Genomic DNA, 21,204 nt, shown 5'->3' with positions numbered 1-21,204 from the left:
TGATACATGTACTTTACCCAAATTATTTTGTTCTTTACTAATTCCTGAATTCAGTTGTGTACATTGTAGTTTATATATAGTTTATATACAAGTGTAAAATAAGATAGTCTGCATTCATGTTCTATTTCCATAACAATATCATGATATTTCTCTGCTGGTACGAGTCATGTTTGTAGTCGTCGTCAATTACATCAAACTCACTACTGATATGTATGATTGAAGTCGTTTTCTTTTAGAAAAACTGTTTGCACAATTATAAATTCCGGTTGTATGCTCCTTGATTGTGTCAGTAGCTATAGTTCACTTCCCAGAAAACTAATGATTTGCAGTTTGGTCATGTGACTTGTGGCATTACGGTGACTTCCGGTTAAGATAAACACCCTCTCGAAGACAATGTGGTGTCATTCTCGGCACACACATATCCATAACATCCGGTCGCTTTCCAACTGCTTCATCTGCATTGACGAACGCTCGCTTCGTCTGCTTACATTGAATACACCAGCCTCGTTTCCATTCGGGCTACAAGTATTCGTGACTTTTCCATTTGATCCGTGTTATTGGCCCTGGTTTTTCATTTTCTGGAATTAGCAAAGAACTCGTCCTTGACCGGAATCCATTCGTTTCTACATCTGAACTAGAGCGGGTATGATATGAGCTCAGACATAGACTCTCCGACCGGTCATCTAAAGAATAGGTGCTCTCGTCTAGGCTGTGATCTGAATATGACTCTTCGAGATCATATATGCATCGAAGTTGAAGAATTTTCGATCTTAGTGTAACAAACTGTTTCATGAGAGACTTGTCTTGTTCTTTCATAATTGCCTAGAATAGAGCAAAATAAACGCACATGATTGGTTAGTTTTTTATTAATCATTTTAATAAATCGTTGATGAGAACTCCTATGCACAGATACAGTCAAAAAAGGTAGACATTCACGAGTAGTTTTCAAAAAGAACACTTTACATGTCTGGTATTTTGGCAACAAACACCCTCCATAAGACAAATCTAATTTTTGTTTAATAAAGACGTTTTGTCAATATATTTTTTATTGATTTTATATGAGTGTGTGTTGTAGATAAAAGTTTATAAAAATCACGGCGGGTATCGGTCACAACGGGTAGTCGATCAAAAAACTTTCAAGTGCCTATGTTTTTTCCTTTTCCTTTTTTGTTTTTGACATATTTATTTTCATAAGGAACAAAACATATTGTTTCTATTTGAAAAGGTATGATTAATGTGCCAAATATTCTACTGTTATAGAACGTCTTAGTCTTTGACCTACTTTTTCGTCAAATTGAGAAAGCCGAAATAATATAAAATGTTCTGCTTATGTCCCATTCATTTCATACTCATTTATCAGTGAATATATCATATTATATATATTATATATTAATAGTAATTGCACCACGTCATAGATTACTATGTACGTGTGTTGTAAGTCAATATCTATATATAGTCTCTTACAAATCATTAATTGATTAGTCACTCATATGTAAATTGTAGATTAGATCCGTGAGACTGTTTATGTATACATATAATGTGAGTGGGACTGAAATAAAATATTCTTAACTCATCTTATTTTATCTATCTTATCTGTCATACTATAATCAGTTACGTCCATTTTTGCAGAGGTGTTTACCCATGAAATATTGTTATTATTTCGACACACGATGCTGCCTTTGTAACTATACCCTCTTGCACGGTTGACGTTCGTATGATCAGTCTACGATCGCATAATTAAACAAATTAATTTTGATACGGTAATTGCATGTAGATTTCATGTAAATGACATTGTTAATGGTTTGTGTTTAACCCGATACCTTTGATCTTTGCGACCACTTGATTATCTCTAAGGATCTAGGGCAAAGTTTTACGTTGCGTTTAACTCTGTCAGTGTTTACCGCAGTGTCTTTCAAATAGAAACTGTAAATGTAATGTAGCCAGGATTAGTGTTTTCAGTAATTTTTGGATCGATTAAACAAAACATTGTATTATAATTTGAATTTTGAATGGGGATGTACTATGCCAGATCAACCTAATCACATGACTCAGCTGAAAGTTGGTCCGACTCCAGACCATTCTATTTGAAAGACCTTGTTTAAACAAAGTATTTGCGTAAAATAGTATTACATTTACTCGTAAGAAAACTGCATATACATCTCCTTAAAATTTTGCATATCCAAATATTACATTTCTCATATCAAATATTGCTCTTAAAAGCTAAGAATTTGTTCTGATTTCATATATTTTGACCTTTTTACGGCTGTTAGGATTATCTTAAGTGAAAGCTCCGAAATGTTGCGAGCGCCTCGTCCAATAAAGCAGTCGGAAAATCCTCGGCTTTTATCTATAAGACCGAAGACTGACGGAAAGGGGTTTTGCAGCAGACTGTGTACGAGTTCCCCAGAATTCAGTATCTCAACAAAGTATGATATTTTTATTTTTATAAATGAATATGAAATATAGTAATATATAATCCCTTATATTTATATTTGTTCAATAAGATTTGGAGTTTCAAAAACGGCCGCCTACTCCTACACAGTGGTCCCCTTTTGCTTCGCTACATATACCATTTCCATGACGTTCTTTTTTTTAAAATAATTTTTTTTATAAAATCAAATTAAGAAAATATTTTGATTGTGGTATATTTTCTTGGTTATGTAATTAAAAGCTAACTTGTTGGTAATAGATTAATAGATAGGTAATAGATTAGTTTAATTAAATAAAGAAAAAAATATTATTTTGCGGATACTTTCGGTCATATACCTAATAAAATGTTATTGTAAGAAAAGTGAAAGTCTATAAAAAAAATCAAAACTTTTTCACTTTACGGATTTGGTTTTATTCACTTTCTTTCCGAAATAGATGAAATAACGTTTGTTTTTGTCACAAAAAACTTTTTCTACAAAAACTGTTTTATTGTGTGTGTAGTTTTAGTAGCCTACATTTTGTGAAGTTTGTGAAGGCAAGAAAGAACTTACCATTTCTTGTTTAATCCATTGGAGTGCAGTTCCTAGATCTTTTTCCCGCTCACGAGTAGTTTCTGTTGCCATATCAACGTTTATTTCCTGCTTCTCAGCGTCCGTAAAGTTATTCACCCACTGCGCATACCTATTGGGCAACGTCACGTGATTTTGTTGACTGGTTCCTGTTTCCGTCGGCGAAGAACTGAGAAATGCTTCTTGTAGACATTCAGGAACGGGCTCCACTGTCTCCAGTCCATCAAATGTAACACTTATCTCGACATCACATTTACCACAAGACTTCATGTTTACAACTATATAGAATAAATATATTTACCGTTAAGATATAACGTCTGTCAGATTCCCCGGCAACGCAAAAGTTTCAAATAAAAAAGACTCTACTTTATCTAAAGTACTCTCATTTAAAGATAAGACGCATAATCAAACTTTAAATACACCAAAAAAAAAAGAAATTATTCCCTTATTCATGATAAACGATTATGTTTTGTAATATCACAATTTTTTGCAATTCTAAATACATAGAATAACACACTTATGACATAGCAAACGTAAATAATACATATTAATTGCTTTTTGGCAACTTAAAATGTACATACCAGTTTAACAAGTCCCTCGACAGTGTTAATAAGATAGGTTTCCTTTGCAATTAGCGCCGAATCTTCTTAAAGGGTCTAGTGTAGATTAAAATGCAATCTCTTTTCGCAATCTAAAAAACAAACAATAACAACAATAGACGAGTCCCTCGGGGAAACTTTAGTGTAGTGTGTCAATTTTGCCTATCTTTACGTAGCCATTCTTTAAACACGAGTGTTGTTTTTCACGGACTGCGCAAAATCTGCCACATTTTGACGAGTTGATAATTTTACTCCGCGTCGCTAATTGATTATCCGCACCTTTAACAGCTATAACATGTGCTTAAGTTCTACCTTTAATATAATATATGTTAGGTTAGATTTTTACTTAAAGTCATGTACGACTTGATAAATTTCAGAGCATTTGCCTCACTCGTATTTTTTTTTTTTTTTTTTTTTTTTTTTTGTTTTTTTACAGAATAGCACAAAAATACGGTTTGGTTTGTAACTCTTTTCTGGGTATATTTCTTAATTACTTTTTGTCTATATTTCTGTATTGTAGTGCCTCAGCGGATTCATGTGAAAAAAAATAAATTTTGGGTTTTTTAGGGGTTTTTGGATCTCAGTGGTGTTCCTTTAAGGAAAACAAATAATAACTTTGATATAGTGATATTATTTAATATATTAAGTGTTATTTCTTCCGTCCAACAAATGCATGTAAATGCAAGTGTTTAATTAGAATATTAATTATTAAACTTAAAGCTTTTAGTTGATATATAACTCGACAGTTTTCATTCATTTTAATACGAATTATTTACAATAAGGTTTAACAGTTAAGTGATATATAAACAATGCAGTTATGTAAAAATAACGAACTATTTTCTCTTAACCAAGCGAATTTAACAATGAGATCAATTTACTATAAAGACGACCCTGTTCATATTTATGAATAATTCATGTTGACCCGTTTACCCATTTTAAACGAAAACAAATTCAGAAGGATATGGTCCATATGGAACGCCGCAAGTGTATAATTTAATCTTAAACCGGTTCAGAAAATTAAAAAGAAATTGCCCTATGATATATAAAATTCAACAAACTTAAGCTGCATGATAAGTAAAAACACCAATATATCATTATTACGGAAACATATGTGCTGCATGGCACCCACCAAAAAGCAAGTGATGCTCATGGCGAATAAGGCAGCGCAGGTGTCCCATAAGTTATATTTTATATCTAATCGTAATTATTATAATAAATATTGTAGAAATGTTCGTGTAAAAAAAGACAATAGTAAAAATAATCTTTTCAATGAATATTTATATCTAAAAAAATAACTCTAGTTTGAATAATAAAGTCGAACCTGTCCACATTGCCATTTAGATATGAAAATAATGTGGCGCTAATACTAGTATAGTAAGGGTACTGTTCCAATTTGAAATGCGTCGCTTGAAAACTGTAATGTTCTATCTCCAAATTTTTCAAAAACAAGTTAAATACACAATTTTGTCCGTAATGGACTGTTCTATCTCCTTGGCATGTTATGTTAGTGCTTCAGAGCTTCATAAATGAATTACAACGAAACCATCCTGTTCTATCTCCACAAATTTACTATGTCTTGAAAAATAGACTGTTCTAACTTACTGGACTAATCATATCATCGATAAATGTCATGTGACCTGTGGGATATATGCAACATACTGTTCTAAATCCAAAATGATCGTATCAAAACATAGCATCAAATCACGTGATAGCAGGACACCCGCCATGTTGTACGAAACATTTTGAGTTAGATGGTCTGTTGTTTATTTAATATTTTAATACTAAATATAAGTATTGAATGATATTATGTATTCATTTATGCCTTCCAATCATTGACATTTTAGTATTAAGTCCTGTAAATTTACTACATGTGATTAAACAACGAGCAAAACTGATCATGATTTGAAAGTAATTTCGGATGTGTATTTTCGGATAGAAACAACTGTGATCATACAATTTCATCAATCAAATTCGTAATTTTTTTAAAAAGAAAATTTGTTATATGTTCTAAAGTTTATTTAACGTAAGGTACATTCTGTATCAGAAACCAATTATTTATCTTTATAACAGACACATATGAGTTTAAAAAAATGACTATACTCATTGCCAATATGAAACAAAAGCATAAGATGGTTTTAGGTTACTGACCAATGTGGAATATTTTGGAAACTATAACAGAACTCCAAATATCAGGCTTTTGAGAGATTAAGATAAAAGCATTTCTGGGGCAAATAAGGCATTTAAGAAAATTTATAGATATTATACGTTTACATATAATATATGTTTTCGAATGCGTTAATATTATAATAGATTGCTTTAAAGTCAACACATTTTATACCAAAGACAGAAGGAAGAAAAATTTCTTATACGTATATTTTGTTTGTCTTGTAATTTGACTTTGAATTTCTAAATTACTATTTATGTAGCATTATGTTTGTGATGTTTTTGTACACGAACAATCTTTAAATATGACATTTTTCAAATATAAGTCATGCCTGCTCCACCTTTAAGGTCTTTTCTAGCAGATATGTTTTCATTGCCTATTTAAGTTATAGAAACATTTTCTTTACATACCTTCAATTATAAGAACTTCTTACCTACACACAGAACGTGTAAAGCGCATAACAAAATAATTACTACTATTTCATACTTTTGGAAGGAATTTGAATCTGACCATCTTTTGAATGTTCATAAAAAAAACCTTGAAAGATATTCCAGCATTCTAAAAAAATTGAAAGTTTTTCTTTTCCCGTTTGCGGCTATAACTTTCTTTTTCCAGTCATTGAATCACTTTGAATGTGGCCAAAGTTATAAAAAAATGGTGTAATGGATTTAAGGATTTTAATAAGATTTCGAATGTCATGGTTCATGTAGTTTGATACATATGGTCTAATAAATAGTGTAGTGTCAAAGTCAACTAATCAAGGGATAATTGGCCGAGAGCATTTTTTGGCAGCCTTTTAAAGATAAAACATACTGTTTTATATGATATAAATCTATTCAACTTAAAAGACATAATGTTCTAAGTCACATTGAACATTCTGATTTTAACAATTTTTGAAAAAAAGTTACAAGGACTGTTCTATCTCCAAATGTTTTTTTAGGTTTTTAAGCAAGGTAATATTAAAATCCACATATCTTTAACGATATTGAGTTGTTCTCCTGACACCACGTTTAGTAGTTTTTAAATTTACAAAATCCGACAATAAATAAAAAAGTTATGCAATACTAAATCTTTACATGCTTTTTTCTCAAAAACAACAAATTGGCACTTAGAACAAAACGTTTTTCAAGCGACGAATGGGTAAATAAATAGGTTTTTCAACATGGACCTTTCACACAGGTTCGAGGCGTTGTTATTTTAGTTATTTATTGAAAAGGCTCATCCAGGTCTGGTTATAAGCTATGTAAGTAAAACGTAATTTGTTGTCCTTTTCTGATGAAAGGGCGTTTACATAAGACTTCCCAAAAGCACCCTTGAGATAAAAGTGCAAATATTTACGTTCTACCCCATAAAAGCACTGACAAAAATTATGTCATAATTTATTAAATAAACGCATGCGTGTCGTATATACATGTATTCAACTTGAAATGATGTCACAATAGACTTATAGATAAGAAAAATAAAACGTTGAATAAAATAGCTAATGTTTTTACTTTTAAGCTGTCTTAACATTGCGATCCAAGTGTATAATTATTTGATGTAAATAAACATAAAAAAATCAGGTAGACGACATTCTTTCGACATGCTTTTTTCCGCGTCACCGTCGCAATATTTAGCCTAGTTAAAGATATCCGTAATCATTTTATAAGTTGTACAATAATATTTAATAAAACGCATAAAATAGTCTGCCAAATATAACAGAATACATGGCATTGTCAAAAATTGTGAATTCAAAGCATAAATAAAGTAGTACGATTTTTGTGACAATATAATCATTTCTGTTGTGCATTTGAAATACATATTACATTTTACATATTCCATACATTAAAAAGCATCTAATACTTAAATAATACAATGTTCAAATTCTTAGCACGTGTACACGTGCGATATGATGAACTAAGCGAAAATTAAATAATTTTGATTTGATTTAACTTAGTTCCATGTAGTTTTTGAGAGAAAAAAAAACTGTTATTTTGTTACTTTAACTACCAGGTCAGTCGTTGTCTGACTAAACTCTATCAAATTATCGTCTGCTTATTCTTATTTTTCACTCATTAAAAATAATGGTCAGATATTTATATGTTTAGCGTAAATGTTTAAAGAATGCCTAAAAACTAAATATTCGTTATGAAGTTATGCTTGGTCCTGATGATTCAAAAGCAAGTTCGAAAAACGGAATGACCCAAGTTCGAGTCTATCCAAAAGGCTACGTTCCGTCGTGCTGCACAGTAGTTATTTATATACGGCATTGATTCATACACAATAACAAGAACTTGAAATAATCACGAAAATAAACAAATACTTACCTGTTGTTTACAGATATCCAAATGTTGTCCTCATGTTAAATTGCCATCCATTCAGGTCAAGAAACTAAATACCCCATCCACCCATAACATGTACACATTAATCAGAAGTCACTCAGTTCAGCAAATTTCAGCAATAAAATTTCTAACTATTTAGTAGAGTTTTTCACATATTTATAACGGCTACTTTGAAATCAATACTTACTTCGTGCTCAACCAAACTGGTACAAAGTACTTATTAAATTATGCTATAATAATTACAAACTTTTAAAAGTCGGTCGATCTTACAAATATATGTTTATTAAAATACCGGCGCTCCAAAATTTGGCAAATATTTTACTACCTATTGTAATTATTTGCTTTACTCTTAAACTAATCTTAAACGGCGTATTTTAACATTTTAATTGTATTTCAATTTGATTTAGGGTTTATTCTTTTCTTAATTTTCGTCTGTTTCCCAGTGCAAATCCGTTTGTTCTTTGCCATTAATATAATTCCCGTTTTAGTTATTAATTGCAAATTAATATAGCAGAAAAAGATTTAATTATGGTATCAAATGAATTAGCGATTAGTTCGTGTTTCTAATGTATTAAGAGATTAACCGGATATAAGGGTAATTCACACATTGGAACAGCATTCCGGTTTGATTTGGGCGACAGTTTTGGGCATTAATGATGATTCAAAATAATAGGAATTAATTGTAAGACATTGTGTGATTTAAGTCATATGGCGACGTGACAGCTTTAATGGCGGGGACAGACATAGAGCCCCAAGTCCCCTAATTACTTCTTAGCTTTACTTTCAAGTCACAGGGTGAGAAAAATATGCAGCCTCAATGGGACTCAAACCCCGGTACCATCGGAATACCGTTCCGCGACTCTACCGACTCAGCCATCCGGCCGCCTGTAAATAGTGAACAGTTGTAAGCCGTTACGTTCAGAATGCGGGTGAAACATTTTTCCCACATGAATGAGATCAATGTCCCAGTTGTATTTTAAACTAACAATTATATGGACTAGAAATTCAATAGCAGCACGCATAACCACTTTAAATTTAGTCTATGAATTTAAAACGATTTTTAAGAAATAAAATATAGACACATTTTGAGTCAGGAGTTTTATAACACCGACGAATGGATTTTATTAATGAATCCGAGAATTTATTACGGAAAACAAAATGGCCTCTGCAGCTGCCGATGCATTTAATGGGGATGGTATCGCTACTTTAACTGATAAACTGAAAGGTGTCAATAAACATTTGCTGTTCCTCCGAATATAAGGAAAGGAAAATAGATCTACTGTAAAGTTCATTTGATTCTATAGATATTACGTTAATTAAAGGCACACTATTCCTCAGAAATCCATATTTTTTAATTCTTCAGAAATGTCAAACATGTGTTTATGAATGTTTAATTTTATCTCTTCTGCTAAAGGTGGACGCTTTTTCCCGCGGTTTCTTATATAATCTTTAACCGCTTTACTGTTCGTCTGCTCATCAATATATGACAGACGAGAATCAGAGCTTCTAGAAGACATAGCACGTGACTTAACATAGCGATCAACACATTCGGAATCATGGTCCTGAGTGTTTCATACCATCATAAATTATACAAAAAGGCCTGAAAATCCAACACTTTAAAAATGTTTTAATAACGCTTACATAATCAGTATACTACGGAATGCCGTTAGGGCCATCGCCTATAGATGTGTTGATCTGAAACGCGATAGTCGATAGTACGATGGTGAAAACGCGAAATCACGAAACTACGATGGTGAAAACGCGAAATTACGATGATGAAAACGCGATAGTACGATGATGAAAACGCGACAGTACGATACTACGATGATGAAAACGCGATAAACTATCGTGTTTTCACCATCGTACTGTCGCGTTTTCACCATCGTAGTTTCGTGATTTCGCGTTTTCATCATCGTACTGTCGAGAATCGCGTTTCAGATAAAACCATTCATAGGCGATGGCCCTAACGGCATTCCGGAATGCCATTAGGGCCATCGCCTATGAGTGTGTTGATCTGAAACGCGATAGTCGATAGTACGATGGTGAAAACGCGAAATCACGAAACTACGATGGAAAACACGACAGTACGATGGTGAAAACGCGATAGTACGATGATGAAAACACGACAGTACGATGATGAAAACGCGATAGTACGATGGTGAAAACGCGAAATTACGATGATGAAAACACGACAGTACGATGATGAAAACGCGAAATCACGAAACTACGATGGTGAAAACGCGACAGTGCGATGGTGAAAACACGATAGTTTATCGCGTTTTCATCATCGTAGTATCGTACTGTCGCGTTTTCATCATCGTACTATCGCGTTTTCATCATCGTAATTTCGCGTTTTCACCATCGTAATTTCGTGATTTCGCGTTTTCACCATCGTACTATCGACTATCGCGTTTCAGATCAACACATTCATAGGCGATGGCCCTAACGGCATTCCGTAGTATACCGATGATGAAAGTCAAATATTATATAAATGAGTTACTCTCCTTATTGTATCAATTTACACTTAGAATGTTGGCATTTATTTTTCAGTTGAAGATGTTTAAATAACTAATATAATACAAAATTACTTAATGACTGGCTCATGGAAAAGTCGGAAGAACAATATGCTGATCAATACGAAAAAATAAAAAGCCGATGAAATAAGAATTTCGCCCTGGCCCTTTTGTTTAACTTGCGTCCGTTTTTCTTCCAATGATCCGAATAGCCCCTCACCGATCGAAATAGACCTTATGAAGAAAAAAACAAGTATTTATAATTTCCGATAATTTAAATGACGTGTAAAATCTAAAAATAGAACGTATTCCGCGAAAAGGTTAAATGTTATTTTAAACCGAAACCGGAAGAAATTGATTCACGTATTGGATAATGGAAGTTTTATTTTCGTTTTATATTAGTATTATGTAATTCTGATTGGCTGTTATTCATTTCGATTTTTTTTCATTGTTTTAGTCATATTTATTAAATCGAAGAAGAAATTTTGTTGGAAAAGAAGATTTAAAAAACTGTAAGTATTTTTTTTCTTATCATTTACTATAAATTTTAGAACTTTGTAGATTGAATGATGTTAATACATTCGTTCGTTCGTTCGCTCGCTCGTTCGTTCGTTCGTTCGTTCGTTCGTTCGTTCGTTTGTTCATTCATTCATTCATTCTTTCTTTCATTTGGTTCCTGATTCAATAGTTGACTGTTTGTACTGTACTACACACACTGGTAAGACAATGTGAACCTAATAAATCACTTTAAAGAGAATTGATCTAGAATCTACAATGAATAATTACATTGATAGTAAAGTATTAGACATAACAATAAACCACGAAAGAATTATACATGGAATTTGTTGGCAAGTGTGAGATACAAGATCCAATATTACATGTACTTATACATGAATATAGCAGGTAATAAAGTGTTCTGGAATACAATATTATTATTCATCAGCTAAATGGTCATTAAAAATCATTTAGAACTTTATGAACATTTTTTCAAGTCATTTCATAAGAAAAAAATCCAAATGATACATATCTAATGTTAGAAATACTAATGGAAAATGTGTCCACTTATAGACCTATTATATTATATCCACATTAGGATTCAAATAACCGACGGTTTCGATAGAGTTACTCCCCTTTTTAATACAAACGCCATTTACACGTAAACAATTGCTTAAAATTTTATTAAAAAAGATTCATTTCATTTTGAATACTAAATGGAAGGTGCGTTAAAGGATAGAACATGATGTTTAAAAGCTTTAATTCTTAAGACAGAAAATTCGTTTTATTTCTAGATATATCCGGATGTAACTGGTCGGTTGCCAAGTTAAACTCAAAGTCTAAAGTTCACAAAACAGGTGTGACGGAAGTACGTGATTGAAAAAGGTAAGTAATCAGATTATCAGATGTCACAATCTCCCACTCAGTGATCTCCCTTTACAGGATTATATTAGCCGTAACACAAACGGTGCGCGGAATTTGCAGCTGTTGAATTTAAAGGCAGTTTAAGGTGATTCTGCTTTGTTAGCCATGTTTGTTTTCACAAAGTCTGTAGGCCAAAATTCATATAACTACCAAACTGCCACGGACTAGTCACCTGTACAGGTACTTGTCTCTTATTGGAAAACATCCATTAACTTCACACTAAAGGATTATAATTGTTTGCATCTGCACAAAGAATTAGTAAATGTACTTCCATCTTTGACCAGATTTTGGAAGATCATATATACTTTTTTTTTATAGAAATATATTATTTGAATTCAGATAGCCAAATTAAACCAGGGCAATATATATGTTGCCTAAACTAAACAATCAGATATTTAACATTGATGTTGACTCTGTCCGTAACCGTTTTAAAAAGTTTAGATTTTAGCGGATGTGGCCATTCATTTCACACCATCCGTTCACAGGAAGTCATCAAGTGGCTAATAAATGAATGGATATTTTTAACGGAAAATAATAGATCCTTCAACTTTTTCTTTAACAAGTCCAGCGATTTTGGTCATCTCAACTTTTACTTTGACACGGCCAGTGACATTTATTTCATACCATCCGTTCACAGGAAGTCATCAAGTGGTCAATAAATGAATCGATTCTTTTAACGGAAAATAATAGATTTTTTAACAAGTCCAGTGATTTGGGTCATTTCAACTTTGACAAGGCCAGTGAGTTCTGTCATTTATTGACACTCGTGCGTAATATGAGCATATCTGATTAAATAAAAAGTGTATCATGGAGTCGCAAGTTTCCTACTGATTATCTACTGATATGATAGGCTTATAAATTGTAGTCTTTGGTGACTTGTGAAAATTTGTAATATACGCTGACTGTCAGTTCATGTGTTTTGAAATGCCAAATGTATGGTGTACGTACTGTATTAAAGCAATAACCCTTGATTTAACCCGGATGCATTTAGATAGAAACTTTTGACTTAATAAAACCACCGGGTTTAACATATCGTCCATTAATTTTGCACCAAACAAACACCAATGAATCAGTCGATAGAAGAAGGTAATTATTTGTCTCATTTCCCCGCTTTTCCACTCACTGTCACATGGATGTGCTTGACAGAGCTGCAATACCATAGTGCTTTTCATTGATATATGAAATGAATATTTTTTCATATTATCTTACGTTTCATTCGGATCTCCTCGTCAAACTTAAAGAAACCCATCAACCTGTACTACTTCTTTTGAGCACACTTGCTAAAACATATTTAAAAAGATTGATTTAGGTGATTTCTGTTCTAAACAAATAAAACTCCAAAACGATGTAACAGATTTCTTTGGTTCAAACTTTTCTCCTCACGCAGCAGCAGTGTTTCGTCATCATATACATAATAAGAATGAGTATTTTTAATAATGCTCTTGAGAGCTGTAAGATCATGTACTTTATGTTCAATTGTTCATTATAATCAAGATGTGGTATACATGTATATTTCGTTATAGGGATACAACAAACGCGGATGAGATGAGGAGCGAAATAGAGGAGGCAGGATCTGAATGTGGCCAGCCAAAGCATGAAATAGGTTCTTTAAATAAAAGAAAAGACCGAAGATCCTCCGATAGACGTCAGAAAAGGAAGTCATCCAAAGAACAACAACCACCACCACAAAGAAACGAAATATATGCAAATGAGCTGCAAGAAGGTGATAGCATCGTTTTAAAAGTTGGAGGTGATACTATAAATGTCAAGAAGGAAGTTCTTATTGCTTCAAGCCAATATTTTAAAGCAAAATTTTCCGGTTATTTTTCTGACTCGGATGCGAAAGAGCTGGATCTTACAAAGGATGTCGACGCAATTGAAGACTTGAAAATATTGTTAGATTTTCAAGAGAATAAGGAAGTACATGTTACTGTGGACAATGTGTGTAAGATTTTGGGGATAAGTTCATTCTTTTTAGCTGATAGCTTAACAGACTATTGTGCAGAGTTCATGACGAAAACAACATGTCTAGCAACCTGTGTACAATATTACATTTTCGCTATAAACTTTGCTTTACCAGAACGGTTTACCAGGAAATTTGAATCTTTCGTCCTAGCCAGGTTTCACGATTTGATCATTTTTGAAGATTTTGTTGCCGAGGAAATAAATGACGAAGATCTCAAGACGCTGTGTACTTCCAAAATTTTGAAATATTGTTCCAAAGAGAGCTTGTTCAATTTCTTGTTAAAATGGTTATCAAAGAGTCCAGTGTTAACAGCCACTCAATATACATTAGTTTCAGGTGCTATTCAGTTTTTTGAACAATGTAAATCCACACGATCTATTCCGTTCCAATGTGACAAGAAGAAAACGATGGCAAATATAAATAGAATGACGGATACAATCCGGAAGTTGTGTGATCCGGAACTGTTGCAAAGTTTTCAAGAACTTTTCACCAACTTCCTGCGAAACAAAGAGCCAGTCTTTTTGCAAATGGGCATACATTCGTGCGATACATGCGTGGGAATATTTACAGTTTCTAAGAGAGTTTCTGTACATCGTTATTTGACTGAAGACAGAACAGGTTCCAATTGTTCCTTTTATATGCCGAGCATAAATTCCTGCACAGGGTCTTCAGGGTCATACGAACTGTTTGACATATGTGTTTACCAGCCGGATGCAAAGGTATGGTTCCACATTGGTACTTTCGAAGAAGGTCAGTACTTAAGCCAAGTAGACGGCCGCCCTTATACTCCTAACATAGAAATGCGCAAAGTTAAAAAATTTCCAGTAAATATTTTCTGTGACATTGAGGTTACCGGAAATGAAGTATTGTTCTGTGACATCAGTAAAAGATCTAAACTCGTGAGGTTCGATTTGAAAAATAAAGTTTGGACATCTTTCAATATTGACAATATCGTGACAAACTACAAAACCCACCAAATTGTATGCGGTAAAAATGGTGTCACTTATCTGGTTACAAGAAATTATAATTTTGACCAACATGGCATAGAATTTCGCGGCTATACATTTGACTTCAAAATTCCTCAGTTACATCAAATATTTTCGATTAAAGATTTGCCAATGAACGGATTCACCCTCCATAGCCAGGTCGCTGAAATGAAAGCCAAACTCAGCTCTGTATCAAATGAATTACTTATCCTTTCTTCACAAGGACATGGCAACGACTATACCATAATTGTTGACTTAAACCCACTTGATAATGGTGGTAAACCGAAATTTCAGAATCTGTTGTATAACGGAAAGCTCGATTTGCTGCACGATGACATACTTGAAATAGAAGATAGATTTCTGGTTGTGTCGTCTGCAAATAATGTGTTGACTACAAAATTTCAATACAAGTTTCGTTCAAAGGTCCTGGAAAATGTTGAAAATAGGTGGCACTATGACTTACCTCCGTTAAGCGAGTTGCACAGTGAGAAGTGGCACCGTTTCTTATTTAAGGACTCCTGTTGGCTGATGGAAGCAGAATATGGGTATACAAGCAGAATGAGAAAAGTTAGAATCGATAAATCGGGAGCAACAGACATTGAAGAACACATCCCGCCACCATTTGTCGAACCAGTCTCAGTCTATGCAACTGAAGTGAGAAAAAGTTTTTTCTGCGACCTTGAACCAGTCAGTCATTTCTTAGAGCACCCGCAAAGGACAGGTGGAGTATAGGTGAACAAACAAGGCTTTTGATATGCATTGACTTAAGACACTTATTAGTGAAAGAACTAAAATGTGTGCATTCAACAAATTAGATACAATTATTATTGGTTTATTTCAATAAATATGTTACTCCAGATAAATGTCCTTCACGAAACCATTTTTATGACTTTTCTAATTTTATGTAATGTAAATTAGTATGCATTTTACAATAAGACATGAATTACGCTTACTATGATAACATGTGCATTGGCGGCATTTTTTCCTTTGGTTTAAACAAATTTATTTAAGCTCGATTGCGAAACAAGTTCTTGCAACTTATATTTATCACTTTCGAGTCCGCTACCTGGAACCAACCAGTACTGGTGTCATATGAAGAAACATGGTCGTGACTGAGTAGGGCTCGAGCCCATGATCTCTGGGTTGAGAGGCAGACACCTTAACCATTAGGCCACCGCTTTTCACTTTTTCCTTTAATATGTAGAAATATGGACCAGAGATATAAATATTTAACTATATAATATATTTGTGTACACATTATTACTTTAGATATTTTATTTATTATATTGTAATTAATTAATTATATGAAGACCCAGGTTGGTATTGCATTTGGACACCCTGGGGTCAAGGAACAGTTACTAAAAATAGAAAAATTGTTTCAAGATAGTTGAATAAGATATTGTTATCAAACTTGGTATATAGGAAGCTAATATGAAGACCACGATTGGGATTGTAGTCAATGTAATCGTTACTAAAGATAGAAAAATTGTTACCGGAAGATATCATTAGTTAAAACAGAGACATAGATAGCATTTGTTATCTATATCTCTGGTTAAAAATGAGATATTGTAACCAAACTTGGTATTTAGCAAACTTATGTGGAAACCATGGTTGGGATAACATTTGGACCCCCTGGGGTCAAGGGTCACTACTATTCAAAATAGAAAAAATGTTTCCGGACAAAAATAACTAGATTTACGAATGAGAAGTTACACTCAAGTTGAGTATAACCTGGTTGGGATTGCAATTAATTGAAATAATTATTTGTACATAATTACTTCATTATAGGTTGAGTTTAATTTTTATCGGACCACTTATTATTCAACAAGTTTAAAATTGCTTGTTGGGGTATTTAATCATCTTTAGTGATAACTCTAGTTATCAATTAATATAGGACAGAACAGAGACTTTATTTTAGCCTTACACAGTCATACAAATATACATTTAAACAATTTTATAACACACAGAATCCAACAAGTGTTTGTGTAAATAATATAATTTTTTTGGTGGAAATTAAGACAGAAGAAAGCGACTCAATTATGAGACAAAGCATAGAGCTAGTTGAGATAAATAACGAAAATGTAAAACTCGGGTGGTAGCATTTTTCTAAAACAAAAAACTATTACCTTTCAACTCAATCCTTTTCTCTCTCCTTTTTCTATTATAATGTATATATTATCTTTGGTTGGAATAAAATATTGTTAAAACTAGTGTATCGCCAAGATGTTGCCATTTGAAACAAGATGGCGGAAATCAAACACGTGGTATTAAATGGCTTTTGCACAATGAAATTTCAGCTTTTTTGTTTTGTTTATAGAACCTATTCCTCTCTAATATATGCCTCCCTTGCTGTGTGTTAAAACAAGATATTTGATCAATTGCTGCCCCAAAAATAGTGTTTTAATTGTTTTTACGGAATATGGAATATCTTTGAAAATGTGACACAATTTTTTTCCGGGACCGTCTAAAATCAGTTTGACTTCCTGTAAAATTTACAGGGAAGAGCTGAATATAAGAAGAGTTTTTATTGGTCATTTTAAAATAACAAACTAAAATCTGGGAATCTTATTGGTGATTCTAAAATAAAATGTATAGTATAGTTCTTGTCATTCTAAAATAAACTTTAAAGGATAGTTCTAAAAATGTAAACGGTGGTTCTTGCCATTATCAAAATAAAATGTAAAGGATAGTTCTAAAATAAAATGTACATGGTAGTTCTTTAACTTTCTAGTTATCACTAATCGTGTATGGGCTGTTCTTGCATATTTTGATCACGTGATGGCTATTATTATGTTGGCAGTTAGTACCATATGTTTGTATGATTTATTTCATTTGTAAATGAGTGGATAATAACTATAAGAAATAATAAAAGTAAAGCAGCACAAACAGATGTACGCACAGACGAACAATAAATTCACGAGTACATTTTTTTTTCAGACAAATTGATACGGCACATTCTTTCTAACAGAAGATGTGACCTTTGTAGAATAAAAAAACACAAGAAACGGAAAGGAAAACACAAAGATTTTATTTATATAGATATTTCTATGTGAAAATAACAATATTGTGAACAGTGAAAAATGAAAGAAGATGGAAAAGGGGGATGTTTACACGCGAAATGGTGCCACAAAACGTTAATACTTTCAAACAGTCAATAACAACCCGGAAACTATATACCAATCCTTATACTATATTTACTGGTTCCTCTTAGTCTTCACGCGTAAAGACCATGTCATTCAGTACCATTTCAGACCATTTATACAACTAGGTCAAGGTCATTTTGTGATCTACAATCAATCAGTTCTTACATACCCTGTTTCCATATGTTCTGTAAAATAAACATTAAAATATCAGATATACGGGGCACCTTCGATTGATCAATAAATTGTAAAATCGTAGTCGGCTTCCTTCTTCTCTCTTTCTTTTGCTTCTTTACTTTTCTCCTCACTTCTCGTTTTATCTCGCTTGTCTTTTTTGTCCGGGTTCTCGCCATTGTTAGATTTTTCACGTCTGTCTTTTTTGTCTGAGGTGATTTTTTGGTCATATTTTTCACTTTTATCAGATTTTGGTTTATCTGATCTGTCTTCATTGCTCTTTCTCTCTTTCTGTTCTGTTCTACTTTGACGATCCTTTTTATCACGTGATGTGTCGTCTGCTACGACAGGGGGCGTTCCTATTCTCGATTCTGCGCGTTTCCTCTTCATGTCTTCTAGACGCTCCTTCAACTTCTGGTCTTGCTCTTTCTTTTGGTCTTGTAACCTGAATAAGATAATATTTTAGAAAATATACACACAATTTCAACTATTTCAACTTTATATCTGGAAATCAAACAAAAGTATGAAGATAAGCTTTCCCTCAGCGTCCCCGGTGATTTAGATTGTTATGGTTGCTGATAATATAGAATGTGCTAAATTAATTTTGGTTATATAACATTTTTCGCTCGAATTGTCAAAACTCGTATACCATTCTTTGTAGCCAAACATGGAAGAATTTTAATAAATATTTTTATTGTACATGCATAAACAACCAGGTTACGCTCCAATACTGTAGTAAAGTTAATGATAAGGTTTTTACACGCGCGATTATTCTAATCAATTTGATTAGTTGTTGGAAGTATACATAAAATGTAAAAATACTCAAGACAGGTCTTATGAGGAAAGACACTACATGTCTTTGAGACAGGTTGACGAAGAAGGTAAGAGTTACCGAACTTTTAATCACAGATGTCTAATAAAAAGAGGAGCTCTCTGCTAGCAGTAAAATGAAGTGAGAATTGCAGATTGGATTGAAATCAACTGATCCCGAAGAATAAGAAATTTACAACTGCACTGATATGAAGTACCTCGAAATATTTTACCAAAGCAACACAAAATGTAGATATTCTGAAAAAAGACGAATCGCTATCTCTACCCCAATTTGTCGTCCAATGACAAATATTTTGGCAGACGGGAATTTGTCAAATATAAGAATAGAGCATGCGCATCTCACTTACATTTTATCCATAGCCACTGCCTTTTCTAGTAATTCTAGTGCTTTCTCTTCTGTCGTTTTCTTTTGCTGCATTCGTTTTTCTCTTCGTTGTGCAATAAGTTCTGCTTGGCGCTCGCGCTCCACTTCGTTCTTGCGATTTGCAGACGACAAATTTTTCATGACTTCGTCTTTTTCCTGTAAACATATAGTTAATTTTAACATGGAACTTGACAAATCATTATGTATTAAATCGAACATATCATTATTTATAGATATTTTAAATGTTTCATGAGACTATTTTTAATTGATAAATAATATGTTACAAGACCAGTTCGGCGATGCGTAATTAATCTAACTTTTGTCGAGGATGTAAAATCTATCAAACGAGTAACTACTTATGCTTATACAGTATAAAGAATGATTCGTACTAAATAGCTACATTGTATTTATTTTGTCCTAGATAAGATTCTCAAATTTCAAAGGCCAAATTAACATCACAAAAAAATTAACTACATAAGCCTAAAACCGACATTTTCAGGGGAATCATATGTTTTTGTAAAAAATAAAAACATCTTTAGAAAATGGGATAATATCTGTAAAAATTAATCCTTGTTGACACACAAATTAGGCTGAAAAGGGATACATCAGATTAACTAAATGAGGTGTGTGACAACAATTCCCAGTATTATAATAGGTAAAAATGCAACACGGTCAAGTATTGACCATGATTTTGAAAAAGAAAATGGAAAAAAAATTCTACAGAGCAGAAAAATCTAGATTTTAGTCGTATCTGCTATGTAATGCTACTTTCATCATAAATTATAAACATAAATTTACGTGTTAGTAGTCTTAACTGAAACAGTAACCCTACAGTATCTGAAATGGCGGCCATTTTTCATAAGCCGTTTGCCTTACCGCCTTTTATATTTGCCTAAATTGATATTTATTTAGATCTCATGAATTTGCAACTATACCTCTTCCACTGTTCGTAGTGTCGCCGGCGTCGGTAGACTTCTGGTGGTCAGAACGCTATCAGAACGAGCTCCTAAAGGTCTGTCTGTACTCTGGCTACGTTTTATCTCTTCTGCTAAAGGTGGACGCTTTTTCCCGCGGTTTCTTATATAATCTTTAACCGCTTTACTGTTCGTCTGCTCATCAATATATGACAGACGAGAATCAGAGCTTCTAGAGGACATAGCACGTGACTTAACATAGCGATCAACACATTCGGAATCATGGTCCTTCCTCTTCTCCTCTGAAATTAGAAAATTTAATGCCATCTTAATTTATACAAAAAAGGCCTGAAAATCCAACCATTTGAAAAGGTTCAAATATTCCTTCCAAGATCAGCATACCACTGCTGAAGTACTCTTGTGAAATACAAAATTATATGATAATAAATGAGATACTCCCCTTACGTTATTACGTTCCATTGCATCAATTTATGCTTAGAATGTTTGCATTTGGTTTAAACATATTTTATTTAGAATATTTGTACATGTGTTTGCATTTATTTTTCAGTTGAAGATGTTTTAAAAAAAACATGTATTACAGTATTACTAAAATTATTTCGGAAGAACAATAGATCTACACTGATACGGAAAAAAGGTGAACAATTTGAAATTGCGATGCGAAAGTGCCATATGCATCTACCTCGCATTTTGTGTTCGTGTTTTTGGATTATCAGATTAAACACACCTGGGGCGATAGTGCGAATAACTCATCCACAGTGTATATTTTTGTTTTATATATTAGTAATATGTAATT

The 21,204-nt window shown here is 33.0% G+C and overlaps 3 protein-coding genes across 4 annotated transcripts; 1 reads left to right on the top strand and 2 right to left on the bottom strand.

Moving 5' to 3' along the window:
• Nucleotides 1-138: 138 nt before the first annotated feature.
• On the bottom strand, nucleotides 139-9,091 carry LOC132721963 (uncharacterized). 2 transcript variants are annotated; one of them, XM_060706351.1, is made up of 4 exons: nucleotides 8,069-9,091; nucleotides 3,581-3,690; nucleotides 2,982-3,277; nucleotides 139-822 (listed from the first exon to the last, which is right to left on the bottom strand). In XM_060706351.1, exons 3-4 carry the CDS (start codon nucleotides 3,267-3,269, stop codon nucleotides 520-522), a joined length of 591 nt encoding a protein of 196 aa, XP_060562334.1. In that variant the 5' UTR covers nucleotides 3,270-3,277; nucleotides 3,581-3,690; nucleotides 8,069-9,091; the 3' UTR covers nucleotides 139-519. The 2 variants fall into 2 exon arrangements, with proteins under 2 accessions (XP_060562334.1, XP_060562333.1); XM_060706350.1 differs by lacking the exon at nucleotides 8,069-9,091 and having other exon boundaries at nucleotides 140-822; nucleotides 3,581-3,944.
• Nucleotides 9,092-10,937: 1,846 nt separating this feature from the next.
• LOC132721961 (uncharacterized) lies at nucleotides 10,938-16,369 on the top strand. The gene is made up of 3 exons (XM_060706346.1): nucleotides 10,938-11,108; nucleotides 11,886-11,976; nucleotides 13,539-16,369. Exon 3 carries the CDS (start codon nucleotides 13,561-13,563, stop codon nucleotides 15,697-15,699), a length of 2,139 nt encoding a protein of 712 aa, XP_060562329.1. The 5' UTR covers nucleotides 10,938-11,108; nucleotides 11,886-11,976; nucleotides 13,539-13,560; the 3' UTR covers nucleotides 15,700-16,369.
• Nucleotides 16,370-17,979: 1,610 nt separating this feature from the next.
• On the bottom strand, nucleotides 17,980-20,774 carry LOC132721959 (uncharacterized). The gene is made up of 3 exons (XM_060706345.1): nucleotides 20,412-20,774; nucleotides 19,460-19,632; nucleotides 17,980-18,726 (listed from the first exon to the last, which is right to left on the bottom strand). Exons 1-3 carry the CDS (start codon nucleotides 20,715-20,717, stop codon nucleotides 18,345-18,347), a joined length of 861 nt encoding a protein of 286 aa, XP_060562328.1. The 5' UTR covers nucleotides 20,718-20,774; the 3' UTR covers nucleotides 17,980-18,344.
• Between the last annotated feature and the right edge of the window lie 430 nt (nucleotides 20,775-21,204).

The sequence above is a fragment of the Ruditapes philippinarum genome, unplaced genomic scaffold, assembly GCF_026571515.1.
Source record: "Ruditapes philippinarum isolate M1 unplaced genomic scaffold, ASM2657151v2 ctg6549_1_1_1_1, whole genome shotgun sequence".
Lineage (NCBI taxonomy): Eukaryota > Metazoa > Mollusca > Bivalvia > Venerida > Veneridae > Ruditapes > Ruditapes philippinarum.
The sequence above is the reverse complement of the archived record's forward strand: the minus strand, read 5'-3'. Positions and strand labels throughout refer to the sequence as shown.

Coding starts and splice junctions, on each gene's coding strand:
- LOC132721961 (XM_060706346.1), top strand. CDS start 13,561: ATGAGGAGCGAAATAGAGGAGGCAGGATCTGAATGTGGCCAGCCAAAG.
- LOC132721963 (XM_060706351.1), bottom strand. CDS start 3,269: ATGAAGTCTTGTGGTAAATGTGATGTCGAGATAAGTGTTACATTTGAT. Junction 823..2,981: donor AATGGATTAAACAAGAAATG/GTAAGTTCTTTC, acceptor GCTCTATTCTAG/GCAATTATGAAAGAACAAGA.
- LOC132721959 (XM_060706345.1), bottom strand. CDS start 20,717: ATGGCATTAAATTTTCTAATTTCAGAGGAGAAGAGGAAGGACCATGAT. Junction 19,633..20,411: donor CACTACGAACAGTGGAAGAG/GTATAGTTGCAA, acceptor ATATGTTTACAG/GAAAAAGACGAAGTCATGAA. Junction 18,727..19,459: donor GCAGTGGCTATGGATAAAAT/GTAAGTGAGATG, acceptor TATCTTATTCAG/GTTACAAGACCAAAAGAAAG.